General features: G+C 44.5%; 1 protein-coding gene across 1 annotated transcript in view; it reads right to left on the bottom strand.

Annotated features, from left to right (window-relative positions):
• Positions 1–1653: 1653 nt before the first annotated feature.
• IFNAR2 (interferon alpha and beta receptor subunit 2) overlaps positions 1654–18692 on the bottom strand; it is a 157477-nt gene continuing 140438 nt past the window's right edge. Inside the window, exon 8 of the mRNA XM_069202454.1 lies at positions 1654–5722. Coding sequence (XP_069058555.1) covers positions 5045–5722 — 678 coding nt within the window. The 3' untranslated portion in view covers positions 1654–5044. The remainder of the gene's footprint in view (positions 5723–18692) is intronic.

The raw sequence follows: 18692 nt of genomic DNA, 5'->3' as shown, positions 1-18692 counted from the left end.
GGTTTTAGGGGCAGAGTGGTTTGGGGTAATTTTAGGTTTTAGGGGCAGGGTGGGGTGTTGCAGTAGTTTTAGGGATGGGGTGGGGTAATTTTAGGTTTTAGGGGCAGGGGTTCGGGGTAGTTTTAGGGGTGGGGTGGGTGGTTGGGGAGGTTTAAGTTTTAGAAGCGGGGTGAGGGGTTAGGGTAGTTTAAGTTTTAAGGGCGGGGTGGGGGGTCGGGTAGTTTTAGGTTTTGGGGGCGGGGTGGGGAGGCCGCAGTAGTTTTAGGGGTGGGGGTCACAGCAGTTTTAGGGGCAGGGGTTGGGGGTCGGGGTAATTTTAGTTTTTAGGTGTGGGGGTCAGGGTAGTTTAACTTTTAGGGGTTGGGGGCCGCTGTAGTTTTAGGGGCAGGGTGGTAGGGTCGGGCTAATTTTAGTTTTTAGGCGTGGGGTGTTGGGGTAGTTTTAGAGGTGGGGTGGGGTGTTGCAGTAGTTTTAGGGACAGGGTGGGGGTAGGGGTAATTTTAGGTTTTAGGGGCAGGGGTTTGGGATAGTTTTAGGGGTGGGGTGGGTGGTTGGGGAGGTTTAAGTTTTAGGAGCGGGGTGAGGGGTTGGGGTAGTTTAAGTTTTATGGGCGGGGTGGGAGGTCGGGTGGTTTTAGGTTTTGGGGGCGGGGTGGGGAGGCCGCAGTAGTTTTAGGGGTGGGGGTCACAGTAGTTTTAGGGGCAAGGGTGGGGGGGTCGGGGTAATTTTAGTTTTTAACGGTGGGGGTCAGGGTAGTTTACCTTTTAGGGGCTGGGGGCTGCAGTAGTTTTAGGGGCAGGGTGGGAGGGTCGGGCTAATTTTAGTTTTTAGGGGTGGGGTGTCGGGGTAGTTTTAGAGGTGGGGTGGGGGTTGTGGTAGTTTAGGTTTTAGGGGTGGGGTGGGGGTCGCAGTAGTTTTAGGGGCAGGGTGGGAGGTAGGGGTGATTTTAGTTTTTAGGGGTGGGTGTTGGGGGGTCGGGTAGTTTTAGAGGCAGGGGTGGGGGGGTCGGGGTAATTTTAGGTTTTAGAGGTGGGGCAGGGGGGTTGGGGTAGTTTAAGTTCTTGGGGTGGGGGGTCGCAGTAGTTTTAGGGGTCGGATGCTTGAACCACGCATGCTGTTCTACGCATGCCTTTACAACAAAATATCGCTGTTAAGGCATTGTGGTAAAGGCATTAGTGGTAACAATGCGCTTGTTGTTCTGACCTCGTTGTTCAGGCATGCGTGGTTCCAGCATGCGTTATTCCGACGTATATTCATTAGCAGGATCTCTACCAGTTAGACTGGCATTTAACTCTCAATCAGTGGGCGAAGATGAAAGATGAGAGCATTTAAATACATTAAAATCATACATGCCAACATTTGTAATGCAAAAAGAGGGAGTTAAAGATAATAATCAGGAGGATATATTTTCCCATTGAGTTACAATGAAATAGGGACAATTTCAGGTGGGAGGCAGCTAAAATAAAGCCATTGTTAGCTTTAAAAATCAGAAATCTCCCGTATGAATTGGGTCCTTTGGCATGTCTGGAAAATTGGACTGCCACCTGAGAGATGTGGTGAAAGATGGAGGCAGTACTATCGAAGGAATCTTGCTGTTTACTTGTCTACAATACTATAAAGAGTACCTAAAAGAAGTCAGTGCAAACAAACCAACCACATCAAAAGATTACATTTTATTTGCAATAAAAAGGCAATAAATGTTACTCTATAGACAGCAGCGAACAAAATGTAATACTTGTTTTTTTAGAAATGTAAAAAAAGAATAAAGTGTCTTGGTTGCTCAGGGCAGATACATTACGAATACTCATTAGCTATGTGGCATTAAAAAAACATGTGTGCATGCAAATCTCCTAAAATAACAGATACTGGCTAAGTACTGAACTAAGCAAGATCAAATCTGGAATGAAATGACCTTTTAGAGCAAGATTTGAAGTATTTAAATAATTCTGCTCCATTCATCCCACTCACAAAACACTTGCTGAGCATTGTAAAAGTGACCAAATAATTTGCAAAATTAACATTTTGCTCACCCAATTATACATTTGCCACACTTCTTTACCTTCTCTTATTGTGTTCTAAAAATGCTACACTTGCCAGATTGCAGAATCTGCCCTTATGCCCTCATTTTAATTTTTAAAAATGAGTGATGTAAATCCTGTCCCTACCTACATTAACACTGATGTACTCTTTTCACATTTTCATCTGTAACTACGCTTCCGTGATCAATTGACTCAAACAAGAAACCAAACTTTTACAGGTACAAAATACAAGGAGCATGGTTACTTAGATCTATAAGATAACTCTATCCTAAAGCAAGGTGTGCCCTTTCTCAAAAGTGTGTTGCTCAGGAAAGCAAACACAAAAAAAGGTATTTCTATGGGATACTTGTATAGCACAAACCTAGCCAAAAGGCAGTGGAGCACTCTAAAAGCAACCCATATTTTCACTCATTTGACCACCAGATGTCAATGTCTCAAGACTACCTAAGAACAGCATTTCCGTTCAGTGATTTGCATAGAAATATATGAAATTTAGGGCCAGATGTATCAAACGATTTTACCCATTATGTGTCTATGGGAAAATGCTTTTGTTCATATGGCCCTTACTTCGGAGTCAAAAATTATGCATTTATCAGTATGAGGATCAGATTCTGGTTTTATGTCTCATTGATTGAAAACGATAGAATTTGGCCACATTCTAGCTATGCGTTGTTTTGAGATTCCGGAATGGGTAGTGCAAAACTGGATGAAAAGATCTGGAAATTGTATTCGAGGACCTGATATTAGTAACATTCGAAATATATTACATAGGAAAGAGCAGTGTAAACTCGGACAAGAATTCATTATACAATAATGATAAGAACCTTGATATCACAGAACTAGATTATTGCAGTACCAGGCAACAGTTAATATCTGTCCAACAGAACAATATTACATAACATCAATCTTAAACCTTCTGCATGGAAGGGAAGGAACTTTCTGTACTCACTAAATGATTTATCAATGATCCACTGCGTAATCATAGGTTGCACAGAGCTCACATTCAACAAGGCCATTAAACACATTGTTCATGAACACCATAATAGCGATTTCCTTGCCTCAATTCCTGAGTAAATGACCCGCCAGACATAGGAACATTTTACTCCTTCTAAAGTTCCTTCTCATGTTCCTAATGTTCACCTGTTAAAACTATATTGTTTTTGTCTTATTCTGAATGTGACAAAAACCCAATAGCTTAGAGCAAATAGATTTCTTAAGACATCTTTGCCAAATTGCTCATTGCCCTTTGATGAACCACCAAAAGCATCCTGCTTATAGTTATGTATCTCTGCCTGGCAAGTACATGCAGACTGAAACTCAGGCTGTCATTGCTTTAGAGGAATGTGCATGGACATCCAATGGGAGAAAAACCATCCCCCATAGCTGCAATTTAAGATACAAAAGGTAATCCATCTGCCATCTGTAGGCTTCGGGGTATACTTGCCTGTATCAACAGCAGTAAATATGGCAAAACGGTGATCCCAGAAAACCAGTTCAATAGTCCTGCTTTCATAAAGGTAACACGTATGCTGTATCACTAATACACCACAGCACACACTAACATAATGGTGACTGGGAAAGCTATTGTCTGAAAAACGCAGCTTCCGCCACACAAGGCGACTGTTTCAAACAGCTTATGCATGTGATGGAAGACTGTGATGATCCAGAAGGTATGCAGCTGGTGATTAAAAGGCTGTAGGCCTGCTGACCGGAAAGAAGATGCCATTCAAGTTGTTTTTAATGGTCTCAAAGAAAGAGAAGGATTCCTCAGTCCTAATCCTCTAAGCACTGACGGCTGTCAAACAGCTTGTGCAAGTTTTTACTGGCACAGATAATCCATCTGGAACTAGAAGCATGGAATTATCTACAGAGCATGGCAAGAGGGTTGAATAATTTGGATAAAACAATGGAAAGACCTCAACAACTTGATGGACTAAGGGCCTTGTAGTGCATTTCTTGATCAGTTTCTGGAATTCCTCGCAAGTTGTATGACATGGTCTAGATCAATAAAGGTTAGTTCTTAAGGAAACAATCGCTCAAGAGTAATTATCGTAGGAAGGAAGGACTGGAGAATCCTCCACTCCTTCACTATTAGGAAATGTTGAGTGGGGGCAGCGTGGATTGAATTGGTGGCGTGTGTCCAGGAACCACACCTGGCAGGCAAGGCTGGGCCTACCAAGATGACTCAACACACAGAGCTCATGGTCTGGGAAAAGGGTGTAGTAACCTTCCCTCGGACATACATGACACCTTCCGTTAGTAACCAGGGATAACTTCACATTCAAGGGGCAAAGTTGGTTCATTTTTAATATAGGTGAGTTGCAAACATCTTTGGGTGCCTGATTCCTGGATTTTCATGTAGCTAATGACTATCTAGCTGAGCTTACAACTGTGGGGTGCAGCCTGTTCACCATCAGTCTCCACACAACAGCAACCAGAGAAACCAGAAGAAAGATGCACTGGAGAAACAGAATCAAAGTGGGCACAAACAAGGGCAGCAACAGATGTCAAACGGGTCTCTTTCTGTAAGAATCAATAAATCAGCGCATTACCCAGCAGTGTATGTTTAGGAACAAAAGGTACTAACATCTGTTTGGTCTGGCCTTTAGGGGTGGCCTCATTTTTCACTGGCCATTGAGGAACTCTTTACCATGCCAAGTTTCCTAGTCTCTTTTATACGTCTTGGCTTTTCTTCTTAAAATTACATCTGAATTCTCCTCCAGTTTGCTATATGGGATCATTCTTACCCTGCATCAGCAAGTGGCAGTTCTACTATGCTGTTACTGGTGGATCCGTGAAACCTGGAGGCTACGTATGATCGGTCCCAGTCGAGAGATTGGGAGAGGTGCTCATTTAAGAGAGTTTGAGAGGCTGAGAAAGAGACAAGAGATGACAACATCCTAGAAAGCAAAGGGAAGACACATCTCAAACCGAGGTACTGAGCTAACATTTTAAATCGTAAACATTTGTAACTTTTGTGAGAATTGTTTTTTGATTTCTTCAGCTCATCGCCTCATGTATTCAGAAACCTGGTTTTCTTCAGTATCATCGCTTTCATCGGTGTCTAGCCCTTCATTATAAAAACAATCCTCAAGATCCTCAGTTAATTCTGCCAGTTCTACACCTACTTTGTCCACTAAAAGGTCAAAAGCAAGCAGAGGTGCACTTGAATCCTGGGAGCTTGCTGAAGACTCCTGGTCACCTTGAGGAGATTCTTGACTAGCCACATCGCCACTGCTTGGCTTCCCTGAAGTCCCTAGTAACACAGAAGCTAAATTGACATTGAAATTTCCAGTGTTCTCCAAGCGTGTTAAGGAACGCTCTCCACTCATCAAAGGAGTCAAGAGTTTGCTTGTTCCACTCTCATCTTCCGCCGAGGTTGGAAGCCCTTCGGATTGTGATGCTTTGGTACATAGAGTTTCGTGGCTGCTCATATCAACAACTGAAGAGTCTGTGAATGTGTGTGATGTGGTAACGTCTGAAGCACTGGTATCAATAGAAAGTTTAGTGTTTACACCAATTCGACACGTGTAATCTTCATGTACATCTTCTCCATCACTTTCATCTTCATCGCTGCTGCATTCTACAACTTTTTTCTTTTTTGCTACCAACTGAATCTCCACAGGACACACTGGCTCAGGTAAGAATTCGAAAAATAAGTTTTCTGCCCTCGAAATTTTGATCTAATGAAAAGAAAAGACGAGGGTTAATAAAAACAAAATTTACAAAGAACAACCACGCACAGGAGCATATTCTTTTTGTGACTCTAAAGAGAACACTGAGGTGACATTTCACCTTGCCACACATGGTGATGCACTTTATGCACAGATGTGTGCTCCGCAATAATACCTGTCATTTTATTCTTTAACCCCTCCCCCCCTTATTCTGCATACCTGTCTTCTATCAGTTTACCACTCTTCCGTTGTGCCGTGGAAAAGAGATGTTTTTTGGTAGGACCTGGATTGGGGTATGGACTTCTGTGGTCTAAGTCTTTCTGTTTTTTTTGTTTTTCTTGGGGTCCGCCTGCATTTTTTTTTTTTTTTTTTTACAGAGGTGCCATCGGTATCCCTGTATTCTGACCTCTCCGGCCCATGGCATTTTGCTGCCTGCATCTGCCACGTTATTTATTTACTTACGTGGTGCTGTGCATTTGGCGCAAGTTCTTGCGGCCCTGAAGTCACAGCACAAAGGCTGCATACCAGTTATCCTCTAGAATACTGGTGACAAATATAGTATATAACACAGTAATGTGAATAAAACAGAAGTACCACTGCAAACAAAACGTTCAGAGAGGAAACAGCGACCTGAAAGACCCTGTTGAAGCATCTATACACCACAGATATGTGCAAATATGAAAATGCTTGTTCAGTTATTAATAGGGGCTATGCGGCTATCCCTCCTACTTCTAGTTTGGGCATGCTGGATGGAGAACGGTGCCACTCAGGTTCTGGCTCCCTGTGCCTGCAATTGTAAACATGGAACGAACCAACCTGAACTGTTACATTAGTAGGTGCAACACCATCAGCACCAAATATGTTACCGTGCCCTTGGGATCGAATTTGAGCAAACATGCCACAAAAAAATGTGTGATTACATTAAGGAAGAGGAATTCTTGGAGAACGTATTTAAGTCCAAGTAATACTATACAGTACTAAAAATCAGATCCCATTTATGAGTTTAGCCCCACTGGGCAAAGGGTTTACTTCACATTTGGCTCGTACATTTGATGTCAATACACAGTGCATGAAGCCAGAGATCGTTATTTAGAAAGATTGAAGCAAATATTGTAAAACCTATTTTATAAACTGCAGCATAACAGCTTGCCGATACATTATGAATTGAACTCGTTATAAATAGTAAATAGGGTACGTAGTTCTTCCCCTCAAATTTGTTAAATGGAGCACAAAAGTACCATTAGGAGTTTCCATTGTAGGTACCTGATTGTGCATAATTATGTTGGGAGACTAAGACACACATTTTAAAGCCTGTCAAACTGCAAGGGATACATCCGGTCAAGGAAAAAAGGAGGCAGGGACTGAGCGTAAAAGTTACGTGAAAAAGCAGCCTACTGAAATATTATCTACATACTGTACATATTATTCTCAAGAGGGGTCGAGATTTGTTTTCACCCTCTTTCACATCTCGATGTAACAATATCAGAAAGGGTAGCACAGTGTTACTGATCATACTTAGCATAAATGTGAACAGATAGTTTGTAATCCAATTGTAACTCAACCTTGTTATATGTCAGAATGGCTTTGGTAAGTTTACTGTTTGAATAGATAGTTTACATGCACACAAACACAAAAAAAAGGCACGCATCTTGCATATACAGTCTCACGTATATGCTATATATATATGTGTGTTTCACCCTTAATGAAACAGATGCAATTACCAATGTTGTGGTGAATCCCCTTACAGATGAGATTACATATCACATTACACTTACCACTCTCAAAGGGGTGAATATGAATGTATATTATTTATGTGCTTGATTATGTGTTGTTTAATTACATTTCACTTTCAGGTGTCATTTATTTGTAAAAATATTGTGAGATCAAAAACATTGCATTTGATGGAGGAGTTATGGTTTTTCGGTCTTAATTCATGATCATAACTATTTAACTGTGATTTTATTTCAGGTAAAGTTCTAAGAACTTTTTTGAACAGATACTGAAGTGTTATAACTACCTCTGAACATAACTTTACTTTAACCTATGTTTTTTCAGTGGATTTTTGATCACATTCAACATCAATGAGTTACCTGTGTCCAAAACTCCAGGGGCGGCCCACATCTAGAGCACACACACTTTGGCTGTGTGCAGCAGGAGTTGGCCAGAAAGTCTGGACAAGTCTCACTATGCACCGCTAAAGGCTGTGTACAGCAGGGTTGACCACAGGACCCGACCTACTGGCCCTGACCTTACACCCTGCAGGTGGAGAATCACTGCTGCAATGGGGCCTTCAGTTGCTTCCTACGGGATTGGCAACAGGGCCTGGCCTCCTGCCAGCCCCTAAAGTCAACATCCAGGGCGCATCAATCAATCAAACAGGATTTATAAAGCATGGCTAATCACCTGCAAGGGTATCTAGGCGCTGCAAACCTTGGTACTTGGGGAGTGGGAGTTGAACAGCTATGTCCTAAGTCCTTTCCTGAATTCTAGAAGAGAGGATGAGTTCCTGAGGTGACGGGGAAGGCCATTCCATGACTGTGCAGTGGGGTAGGCGAAGAAACGTGCTCCACTGTTGCTTCAGCGGATGCGGGTGTGTGTGTGAGGGAGAGGGATGCGGAGGGCAGGTGTCTGGTGGGTTGGTGGAAGTTGAGGCCGTGGTTGATGTATGCTAGCCCTTGATTGCGGACGGCTTTGTAGATTTAGATTAGCATCTTAAATTGACATATCTTCTGAATGGGGAGCCAGTGAAGTTTCTTGAGGTGGGTGGGGATGTGGGTCTGTTTGGGGAGGTAGAGGAGGAGTCTAGACTCTGAATTCTGTGTGGCCTGCAGTCTCTTCAGGAGGTGCATGGTGATTTCTATGTAGAGAGTGTTTCTGTAGTCCAGCTGGCTGGTGACCAATGCTTGAATAACGGTTCACCTACTGTTGAAGGGGAGCCATTTGAAGATCTTGCGGAACAAGCGAAGTGTGAGGAAGCAGCCGGAAGAGACTGTGTTGATCTGGCTCTCCATGGTAAGCTTGCTGTTCAGGGTAATGGCAACGTTAAGGCTGTGGTCTGTCAGAGTGGATGAGGGTCCTAGTTCGGAAGGCCACCAGGAGTCTGCTGTGGTGTGTCTTCAACTGTGATGTACCTAATGGATACTTGGGTACATCACAGAGAATGACTGCAACCAGGCAACAGTGGGAGTTGGAAGAGAGCGGCAGGAGGAGCAGACCCTGTTGTGGTGGGTGTTTCATATAAACTTGTAATTCTAATAAAACACCTGGAAACGTGAACCGTGCACTGTGTCATCTCAACAGAGTCGTTCCATGGGTAGGTGCTGTTCCTGAAGATCAACACTTTAGTTTTGTTTGTGTTGAGCGTTAGGCAGTTGCCCTTCATCCAGTCAGCAACGTTCGCCATGCACCTGTTGAAGATGGCCATCGTGGTGGAGGGGTCTTCTGATAGTGAGAGGATAAGCTGGTTGTTGTCTGCGTAGGATATTATGTTTAGTCCATGGGTTCTGACAATGTTGGCCAAGGGGGTCATGTAAGCGTTGAACAGTGAAGCCTCGAGGTGAGAGTTTGATGGCAGATTCTCTGGGTTCTTCCGGTGAGGAAGGAAGTGATCCATTTGAAGGCATTTTTTGGGATTTCAGTGTGATTAAGTCTCTTGATATGGGTGTGGTGAGATGCGGTGTCAAACACTGCTAGAGGTCAAGAAGGATCAGGGCTGTTGTTTCTCCCTAGTCAAGGAGGGCTCTGATGTCATTAGTGGCAGCGATGAGGGCAGTTTTGGTTCTGTGGTTGGTACGGAAACTGGAAGAAGGAAACCAGAAGATTGTTGTACTCAAGGTTTTCCATGAGTTAATGGTTGATGGCCTTCTTGAGGACTTTGTCAGGAAAGGAGAGCACAAAGATGTGACGATAGTTCTTGAGTTTGCTGGAGTCGACGGATGGTTTCTTGAGAAGGAGTTTGACTTCTGTGTGTTTCCACTCTTTAAGCAAGGTGGCTGTGGTGATGGCTGCGCTGAGAAAGGTGTTAGTGTCCTATATGGTGAACTGGTCAGAGGTGGTGAGCAGGTGGTTGGGGTTTGCATCTGTGGGTGTGGGGAGGCTGAGGATGTCAGCAGTGATGGGTTAGGGCCTGAAGTTTTTGTAAATGGTGGAGATCTTATTGTGGAAAAAGTCTGCCAGGGTGTCACAGAGTTCCTGGGAAGGGGTAATGATGTTTCCGGTGGCTGCAGGGTTGAAGAACTCTTTGACGATGTTGAGGAGTTCTTTGCTGTGGTTAGCACTGGCTTTGATGCGGTTGGCTACAGCGCGCCTTTCTGTCTTTTTTAAGAATTGGTGGTATTGGTTGAAGGATGTCTTGAAGGTGGCTCAGTCCGTGGGATCCTAACTGGTGAGCCATTTCCTTTCTAGTCGCTTGAAGTTGTGTTTCGTGGTCCTCAGCTTGTGATGTACCAACTGGCCTGATTGGTGGATCTCCGGAATTTGGTGGGCTGACGTGGGTGACTGTCAGTGCCAATATGATCCAGGTGGAGTTCTTGACTGCCTGTTGTAGGTTGGTTGCGGTGTCAGGGTGGGAGGTGTTGAGGGTGTCGTTTCGCTGGCTCTATGATACCTTGTTCCAACTACAGTGTGAGGTGCTGGGGGATTCTGTGATGATGAAATGAACAATAGTGTGTCTGTCCAGTTGAGATTTATGTGTGGGGTCGGTGACTAGTTGGGTGAGGCCAATGTTTTTTATGCTTTTGTGGAGGGTGGTGGTGTTGTTAGGGTCGCTGAGGTAAAAGTGGAGGTCTCTGTAGAAGATGTAATGTTTGGAGTCAATGGTGAATGATGAATTTGGGGATGGTGTCACAGAAACTGGGGTAGGGCCCTGGAGGTTTGTCTGTGAGGGTGCCTCTGATGATGGTTTTGTTGTTGGTTTGGAGTAGGAAGTTGAGGTGTTCAATGATCGGGTGGTGTATTCTGTGGTGCTAGTGCAGTGGATGGTTTCTTTGTGGATCATGAAGACTCCACTGCTGTGTTTGTTGTTTCGGTCCTGGTGATCTATCTTGTAGCTGTCAGGAGTTGCTGTGGGAATGTCGGGCGCAGACGCAAGGTTGAGACAGGTCTCAGTGAGGAAGATGACATTGGGGTGAGGGAGGTGATGGTGTCCCAAATCTCTGTGGCATGCTTGCAGAGTGATTGTGAGTTTAGCTGGAGGCAGTGAAGTTGTTCTGAAGCAGTCAATGTTGGTGTGGTGGTGGTCACTGTGTGTGCAGATGCTTCGGTGTTGCAGGAGAAGTCAGAGTACCAGCAGGAAAAAAAGTCCCACTGTAAATCATAGTGAGGTGCAGAGGCAGTTGTTGCTGAGTCCATGGTCCAGAGCTTGCAGGCAGTGTATCTTTATGTGTTGGTTCCTGGTGCTGGGGACGGTCCTGGCGAGGATGGGCACAGGCGGGCTTTCCTTTGCCAGGCAAGCGCATGCCAATGCGAGGCGCACTGTGCCCTCTATTGAGTAGGTCCTGGGATGAGGAAGGGGCGCTGGGTTGCAGGGGTGGCATGAGGGAAATGGGAGGGAAAAAACATCAGCAAAAATCGGGTGGGCGGGTGACAGTGGGTGGGTGACGGGGCAGGGCCTGCGGCGAGCAAAGCAGATGAACAAAAGGCAACACACAGTTCACAATAGGAATAGACTAACAGTGGAAACGGAGACTAACAGTGGACTAAACAGTAATAAATAGTAGTAATAATTAACAGCAGTAAAAAAATCATAGCAAAGGACTACAACAATGGGGAAAACAGTACAAAGGGGAGCAGTATAATGTACCAGGAATAGCAATATGCACAAGGACCAAGTGAAGCAGAAGCAGCAGAGAAAGGACCTATTCAAAAGGATTGTGCTGAGGACTTCATTAAATAGGTCCTGGGAGGAGGGTGGGGCACTGGTTTGAGGTGGGAGGCATGAGAGAAGCGTGAAGGAAACAAATGGTGGCAAAACTACAGGGAAAAATGGTAGGAGGCAGAGGCAGAGCCAGAAGTGAAGAAAGCAGATAAACAAAAGGCAACACGCAGTTCACAATATAAATACAATAGCAGTGGAAAAAGACTACCAGTGGACTAAACAGTAGTAAATAGTAATAATAATTAACAGCAACAGTAAAAGGAAATGATAATAAAGGACTACAACAGTGGGGAAAAAGTACAGAGGGGAGCAGTACAATTTAGCAGGAATAGCAGTATGCAGATTAACAATACACCAGAAGGATAAACACGGCAAAAGCTTTAAGGGGAGCGGACATGAAGGACTTGCTTCTTCCACATTATGCCACAGAGGTTGGTGGCGGGTCCTGACTTCTGTCTAGCCCTTGCACTTAACACTTGATAGGTGCCCTACTCTGATGCGTATCTCTGTGTGCAATGGGGTTGCCTGCAGACTTCATGGTCTTTGGCTGTGTGAGCAGGGTTGGCCGCAGAAGAACCTTACATTCACCCTAACCTGTCCCAAACTCTCCTTTGGTGGCCAACACCCACAGCGCAGGCTCTTTGGCTGTGCGCGCGGCGTGGTGGGGGGGGGGATGAGGAGGTCGCCATACAATCTATGGAACCCTGGACTGCAGCCAGTCCCTACTGCCACCCTGCAGCATGCAGTCAACACCACCACCACTTGTGGCTATTGATCAAGCATGCTAAACAACAATGGGGATGAAGTAGGAGTTGGGCCCATCAATAGATACAACAGAAAGATTACTCCTACCACCACAAGGACTACCACTACAAGCTCAGTTACTTTATGTACAGTTCCAACAAATCAGCTGTATCATCCAACTGAATTGCACAAATATTTACTCAAAGCATTATCATTGTTTCACTGTTTTCAGGAGGCACTTTGCACAACAATGTAAACAGAATGCTTTTTGACATAAAGAAATATCACATGTGAAGCTCGTGACCCTTGTGCCAAAGTGAAGTGCATTGTGCAAGTTCAACTGTGAGTCACTGCACGCATATGATGCATAAGCATATAATTTCTTAAAAAGTAAACAAATAATGCAAAATGAAAAACTTAACAAAACAGCCCTATAGCAGTATATTCCAGTTCACTATTTCTCAGTTCTCAATGGGATAATGTCCTTCAGAGTTATTATCACATCATGTTGTCAAAGCAGCAGGAGATAAGGAGTAGACAGAGGGCTTAAAGGTTTCCAGAAAAATCATGCATAGACCCTTAAATCGGGCACTTCCTTCCCTTGTCGCCTTGAATAAAGCAAGAGTTTAAAAAGAGAAGGCTAATTCGCACAGTTTATCTAACCAGAGACAAGAACAAATTATCTTCGAGTGGTAGAGAGTTGATCGGTGTCTTCCTCTAAAGCACACTCTTTTTGTGTTAACAAGTGTGTGAGCAGTGAGCTGCCAGCCCTATTGTGCATGAGAACATAGCCATAAAACACAGCTAGCATGTCTTAGGTAAGTAGGCGGTACTCCTCACAAGTCGTGTCAAGACAGTAGTAGCTTGCTGTGAGTTGCACAACCTCGCCATGTAATGAAAATGTCACTTACCCAGTGTACATCTGTTCGTGGCATTAGTCGCTGCAGATTCACATGTTTGGCACAGTCCGCTGCCTGGTGTTGGGCTCGGAGTATTACAAGTTGTTTTTCTTCGAAGAAGTCTTTTTGGTCACGGGACCGAAGGACTCCTCCCTCTTTGGCTCCATTGCGCATGGGCGTCGACTCCATCTTAGATTGTTTTCCCCGCAGAGGGTGAGGATGGAGTTGTTTGGTATAAATAGTGCCCATGCAATGGAGTGAATATGTATGTATGATAAGAGTTTCTAATAATTATTTACAAATGTTCAGATGTTTAAGGTTTATGATCTACTTCTAAACGGCTACAGGCTTCCCGGGGAGGTGGGAGGGTACATGTGAATCTGCAGCGACTAATGCCACGAACAGATGTACACTGGGTAAGTGACATTTTCAGTTCGATGGCATATGTTGCTGCAGATACACATGTTTGGCATAGACTATAAAGCAGTTACCTCCCCTAAAAGCGGTGGTTTAGCCTGTAGGAGTTGAAGTAGTTTGGAATAATGTTCTTAGTACAGCTTGGCCCACTGTAGCTTGTTGTGCATTTAGTACGTCTACACAGTAGTGTTTAGTAAACGTATGAGGCGTAGACCAGGTTGCAGCCTTACATATTTCGCTCATAGGAATGTTTCCTAGAAAGGCCATTGTAGCACCTTTCTTTCTGGTTGAGTGTGCCTTTGGTGTAATAGGCAATTTTCTTTTGGCTTTAAGATAGCATGTTTGGATGCATCTGACTATCCATCTAGCAATGCCTTGTTTAGAGATTGGATTTCCTATGTGTGGTTTTTGAAAAGCTATGAACAGTTGTTTTGTTTTCCTGATTAGCTTTGTTCTGTCAATGTAATACATTAGTGCTCTTTTGATGTCTAATGTATGTAGTGCCCTTTCAGCCACAGAATTTGGTTGTGGGAAGAACACTGGCAATTCTACTGTTTGATTTAAATGGAATGGTGAGACTACTTTTGGCAGAAATTTTGGATTTGTTCTTAGAACTATTTTATTGTTGTGTATTTGAATAAATGGTTCTTGTATGGTAAATGCCTGTATTTCACTTACTCTTCTGAGGGATGTGATTGCAATGAGAAATGCGACCTTCCAGGTTAGATATTGCATTTCACAGGAATGCATGGGTTCGAAAGGGGGACCCATGAGTCTTGTTAAGACGATGTTAAGATTCCATGAAGGAACTGGTGGTGTTCTTGGTGGTATAATTCTTTTTAGCCCTTCCATGAATGCTTTAATAACTGGTATTCTAAATAGAGACGATGAATGAGTAGTTTGTAGGTAAGCAGATATAGCTGCGAGGTGTATTTTTATAGATGAAAAAGCGAGATTTGCTTTTTGCAAATGTAGTAAGTATCCTACTATGTCTTTAGTAGAGGCATGTACTGGTTGTATTTGATTGGCATGGCAGTAGTAAACAAATCTTTTCCACTTAGATGCATAGCAGTGTCTAGTGGAAGGTTTTCTAGCTTGTTTTATGACCTCCATGCATTCTGGTGTGAGGTCCAAGTGTCTGAATTCTAGGATTTCAGGAGCCAAATTGCCAGATTCAATGATGCTGGGTTAGGATGTCTGATCTGTTGTTTGTGTTGTGTTAACAGATCTGGCCTGTTGGGTAGTTTGACATGCGGTACTAGTGAAAGGTCTAGTAGAGTTGTATACCAAGGTTGTCTTGCCCATGTGGGTGCTATCAGTATGAGTTTGAGTTGGTTTTGACTTAACTTGTTTACTAGATATGGAAGGAGAGGGAGAGGGGGAAAAGCGTACGCAAATATCCCTGACCAATTCATCCATAGAGCATTGCCTTGTGATTCGCGGTGTGGGTACCTGGATGCGAAGTTTTGGCATTTTGAGTTTTCTCTTGTTGCGAACAAATCTATCTGGGGTGTTCCCCAAATTTGAAAGTACTTGTTCAGAACTTGGGGGTGAATTTCCCATTCGTGGACTTGTTGGTGGTCTCGCGAAAGGTTGTCTGCTAGTTGGTTTTGTATTCCTGGAATAAATTGTGCTATTAGGCGAATGTTGTTGTGAATCGCCCACTGCCAAATTTTTTGTGTTAGGAGGCACAATTGTGTTGAGTGTGTTCCTCCTTGTTTGTTTAGATAATACATTGTTGTCATGTTGTCTGTTTTGACAAGAATGTATTTGTGTGTTATTATGGGTTGGAAGGCTTTTAACGCTAGAAATACTGCCAGCAGTTCTAGGTAATTGATATGAAATTTTGTTTCGTGTATATCCCATTGTCCTTGAATGCTGTGGTGATTGAGGTGTGCTCCCCACCCTGTCTTGGAAGCATCTGTTGTTATAACGTATTGAGGCACTGGGTCCTGAAATGTCCGCCCTTTGTTTAAATTTTTGCTGTTCCACCATAGAAGCGAGAGGTATGTTTGGCGGTCTACCAACACCAGATTTTGAAGTTGACCCTGTGCCTGTGACCATTGTGATGCTAGACACTGTTGTAAGGGTCGCATGTGTAGTCTTGCGTTTGGGACAATGGCTATGCATGATGACATCATGCCTAGAAGTTTTAGCGCAAATTTTGCTTGTATCTTTTGGTTTGGAAACATAGCACTTATTAGCTTGTGGAATGCCTGCACTCTTTGTGGACTTGGAGTGGCAATTCCTTTTGATGTGTTGATGGTTGCTCCTAGATATTGTTGTGTTTGACACGGTTCTAGGTGTGATTTTGTGTAGTTGATGGAAAACCCCAGTTTGTGAAGGGTTTGTATGACAAAGGTGGTGTCGCTTGCGCATTTTTTTACTGTGTTGGTTTTGATTAGCCAGTCGTCTAGGTAAGGGAACACATGTATCTGTTGTCTCCTGATGTGTGCTGCTACTACTGCTAGACATTTTGTGAACACTCTTGGTGCAGTTGTTATTCCGAATGGCAACACCTTGAATTGGTAATGTATTCCTTTGAATACGAACCGTAGGTACTTTCTGTGAGAAGGGTGTATTGGTATATGAAAGTACGCATCCTTTAGGTCTAATGTGGTCATGTAATCTTGCTGTTTGAGCAGTGGAATGATGTCTTGTAGTGTGACCATGTGAAAATGGTCCGATATGATGTAGGTATTTAGTGTCCTGAGATCTAATATTGGTCTCAATGTTTCGTCTCTTTTTGGAATTAGAAAGTACAGGGAGTAAACTCCTGTGTTTTTTTGTTGTACTGGTACTAATTCTATTGCATCCTTTTGCAGTAGTGCTTGAACTTCTAGTCCTAAAAGTTCTAAATGATGTTGTGACATTTTGCGTGTTTTGGGGGGGATGTTTGGTGGGAAGTTGTGGAATTCTATGCAATAGCCATGGTGGATTATTGCTAATACCCAATTGTCTGTTGTAATCTGTTGCCAAGATTGGTAGAATTGGCTTAGTCTTCCCCCCACTGGTGTTGAGTGAAGGGGTTGCGTGACGTGAAAGTCACTGTTTAGGTGGAGGTGTTTTTGGAGTTTGGAATCTTCCCCTACTCCTTGGGAATTGACCCCCCCGATATCCCCTGAAACCTCCCCTTTGGAAGGAACCCTGATATGGTGTGGTTCTTGATTGTTGGCTGGTGGTGTCTGTGGGTTGGCCACGAAACACCCCTCTAAATGGAGTTTTCCTGAAAGAGCCTCTGCTCTGCGGGGAGTAGAGTGCGCCCATGGCTTTGGCCGTGTCTGTGTCCTTTTTAAGTTTTTCAATGGCTGTATCCACTTCCGAGCCAAACAGTTGTTTCTCGTTGAAGGGCATATTAAGGACAGCCTGCTGGATTTCAGGTTTGAAGCCTGAAGTGCGTAGCCAAGCGTGTCTCCTTATGGTGACAGCAGTGTTGACTGTTCTTGCTGCAGTATCGGCTGCGTCTAGTGAAGAGCGGATTTGATTGTTTGAGATCGTTTGTCCCTCTTCCACTATTTGCTGCGCCCTTTTTTGGTATTCCTGGGGAAGATGGTCTACGAGAAGTTGCATCTCGTCCCAGTGTGCGCGGTCATATCTGGCCAGCAGCGCTTGTGAATTTGCGATGCGCCACTGGTTGGCTGCCTGTGACGCCACTCTTTTCCCTGCCGCGTCAAATTTTCGGCTTTCTTTGTCCGGAGGTGGGGCGTCGCCAGATGTATGTGAATTTGCTCTTTTGCGAGCTGCCCCTACTACCACAGAGTCGGGTGGTAACTGCGAAGTAATAAACACTGGGTCTGTGGGTGGTGGTTTGTATTTCTTATCCACCCTTGGGGTGATGGCTCTTGATTTTACGGGCTCCTCAAAAATTTGTTTTGCGTGCCGTAACATCCCTGGTAGCATTGGGAGACATTGATATTGGCTATGTGTAGCCGAGAGGGTGTTAAATAAGAAATCATCCTCTATAGGATCGGAATGCAGTTGGACATTGTGGAAGTCTGCAGCCCTAGCCACCAGTTGCGAGTATGAGGTACTGTCCTCTGGCGGTGACGGCTTTGTGGGGTATGACTCGGGATCATTGTCCGGCACTGGGGTGTCATACAGGTCCCAAGCGTCTTGATCCTGATCGTCATGACTTATGGTAGTTTGCGCTGGTGAGTGCATTTGTGGCGGTGTTTGTGCCGGCGATGCCTGTGGAGGAGAGGGCGGAGGCGTGACTTTTTTAACCACTTTGGCTTGTGGTTGTGTGTCATCCTTTGGAAGTCCGATCCTTCTTTTCCTCATGATTGGGGGAAGGGTTGATATCTTCCCTGTATCTTGCTGGATGCACAGTCTCTTTTGTGTGTAGTCCGATTCTACACTTTGGAGCTCTTGTCCAAATTTGTGCATTTGGCCACTTAGTCCTTGTTCCTCTGAGTAGGATGAAGGTGTGGTATTTTTCGGCGCCGAGAGAGAATCTTTTTTCGGTTTCGGCACCGACAGAATTTTTGTTCCTTTCGGCAAGGATTCTCGGTGCCGATGTTTTTCGGTGCCGGTATCTTGTTTCTGTCTCTCGGAGCCGCTTTCTCGGCTCCGAGGTTGCTCCATGGCGGTCCCTCGACCGGAGTCGGGTGTCTTCGCTATGGGCGTGCCCTTTTTCGGCCCCTTCGACGGGTCGCCTGATTTATGGGTCAAGCCATGGCCTGTTGGCAGTGGCGTCCCCTGGGCTTTCGGTTTGTCGATGGATTTACTTTTCGACGTCTTACTCACAGTTTGTTGCTGTTGTTCGACGTCGGAGTCTCCGGATTCTGATTCCGGAACCGAGAATGTTTCCTCTTCGTCGTCGAAACGTTGTTTTGTCGACGTGGACGCCATTTGGTGACGCCTGGCTCTTCGGTCCCGGAGTGTTTTTCTGGACCGGAAGGCTCGACAGGCTTCACAGGTATCCTCCTTGTGCTCGGGGGACAAGCACAAGTTACAGACCAAGTGCTGATCTGTATAAGGATACTTACTGTGACATTTTGGGCAGAAACGAAACGGGGTCCGTTCCATCGGCTTCGATGTCGCA

This window comes from Pleurodeles waltl, chromosome 8 (assembly GCF_031143425.1).
Source record: "Pleurodeles waltl isolate 20211129_DDA chromosome 8, aPleWal1.hap1.20221129, whole genome shotgun sequence".
NCBI classification, from domain to species: Eukaryota; Metazoa; Chordata; class Amphibia; order Caudata; family Salamandridae; genus Pleurodeles; species Pleurodeles waltl.
The sequence above is the reverse complement of the archived record's forward strand: the minus strand, read 5'-3'. Positions and strand labels throughout refer to the sequence as shown.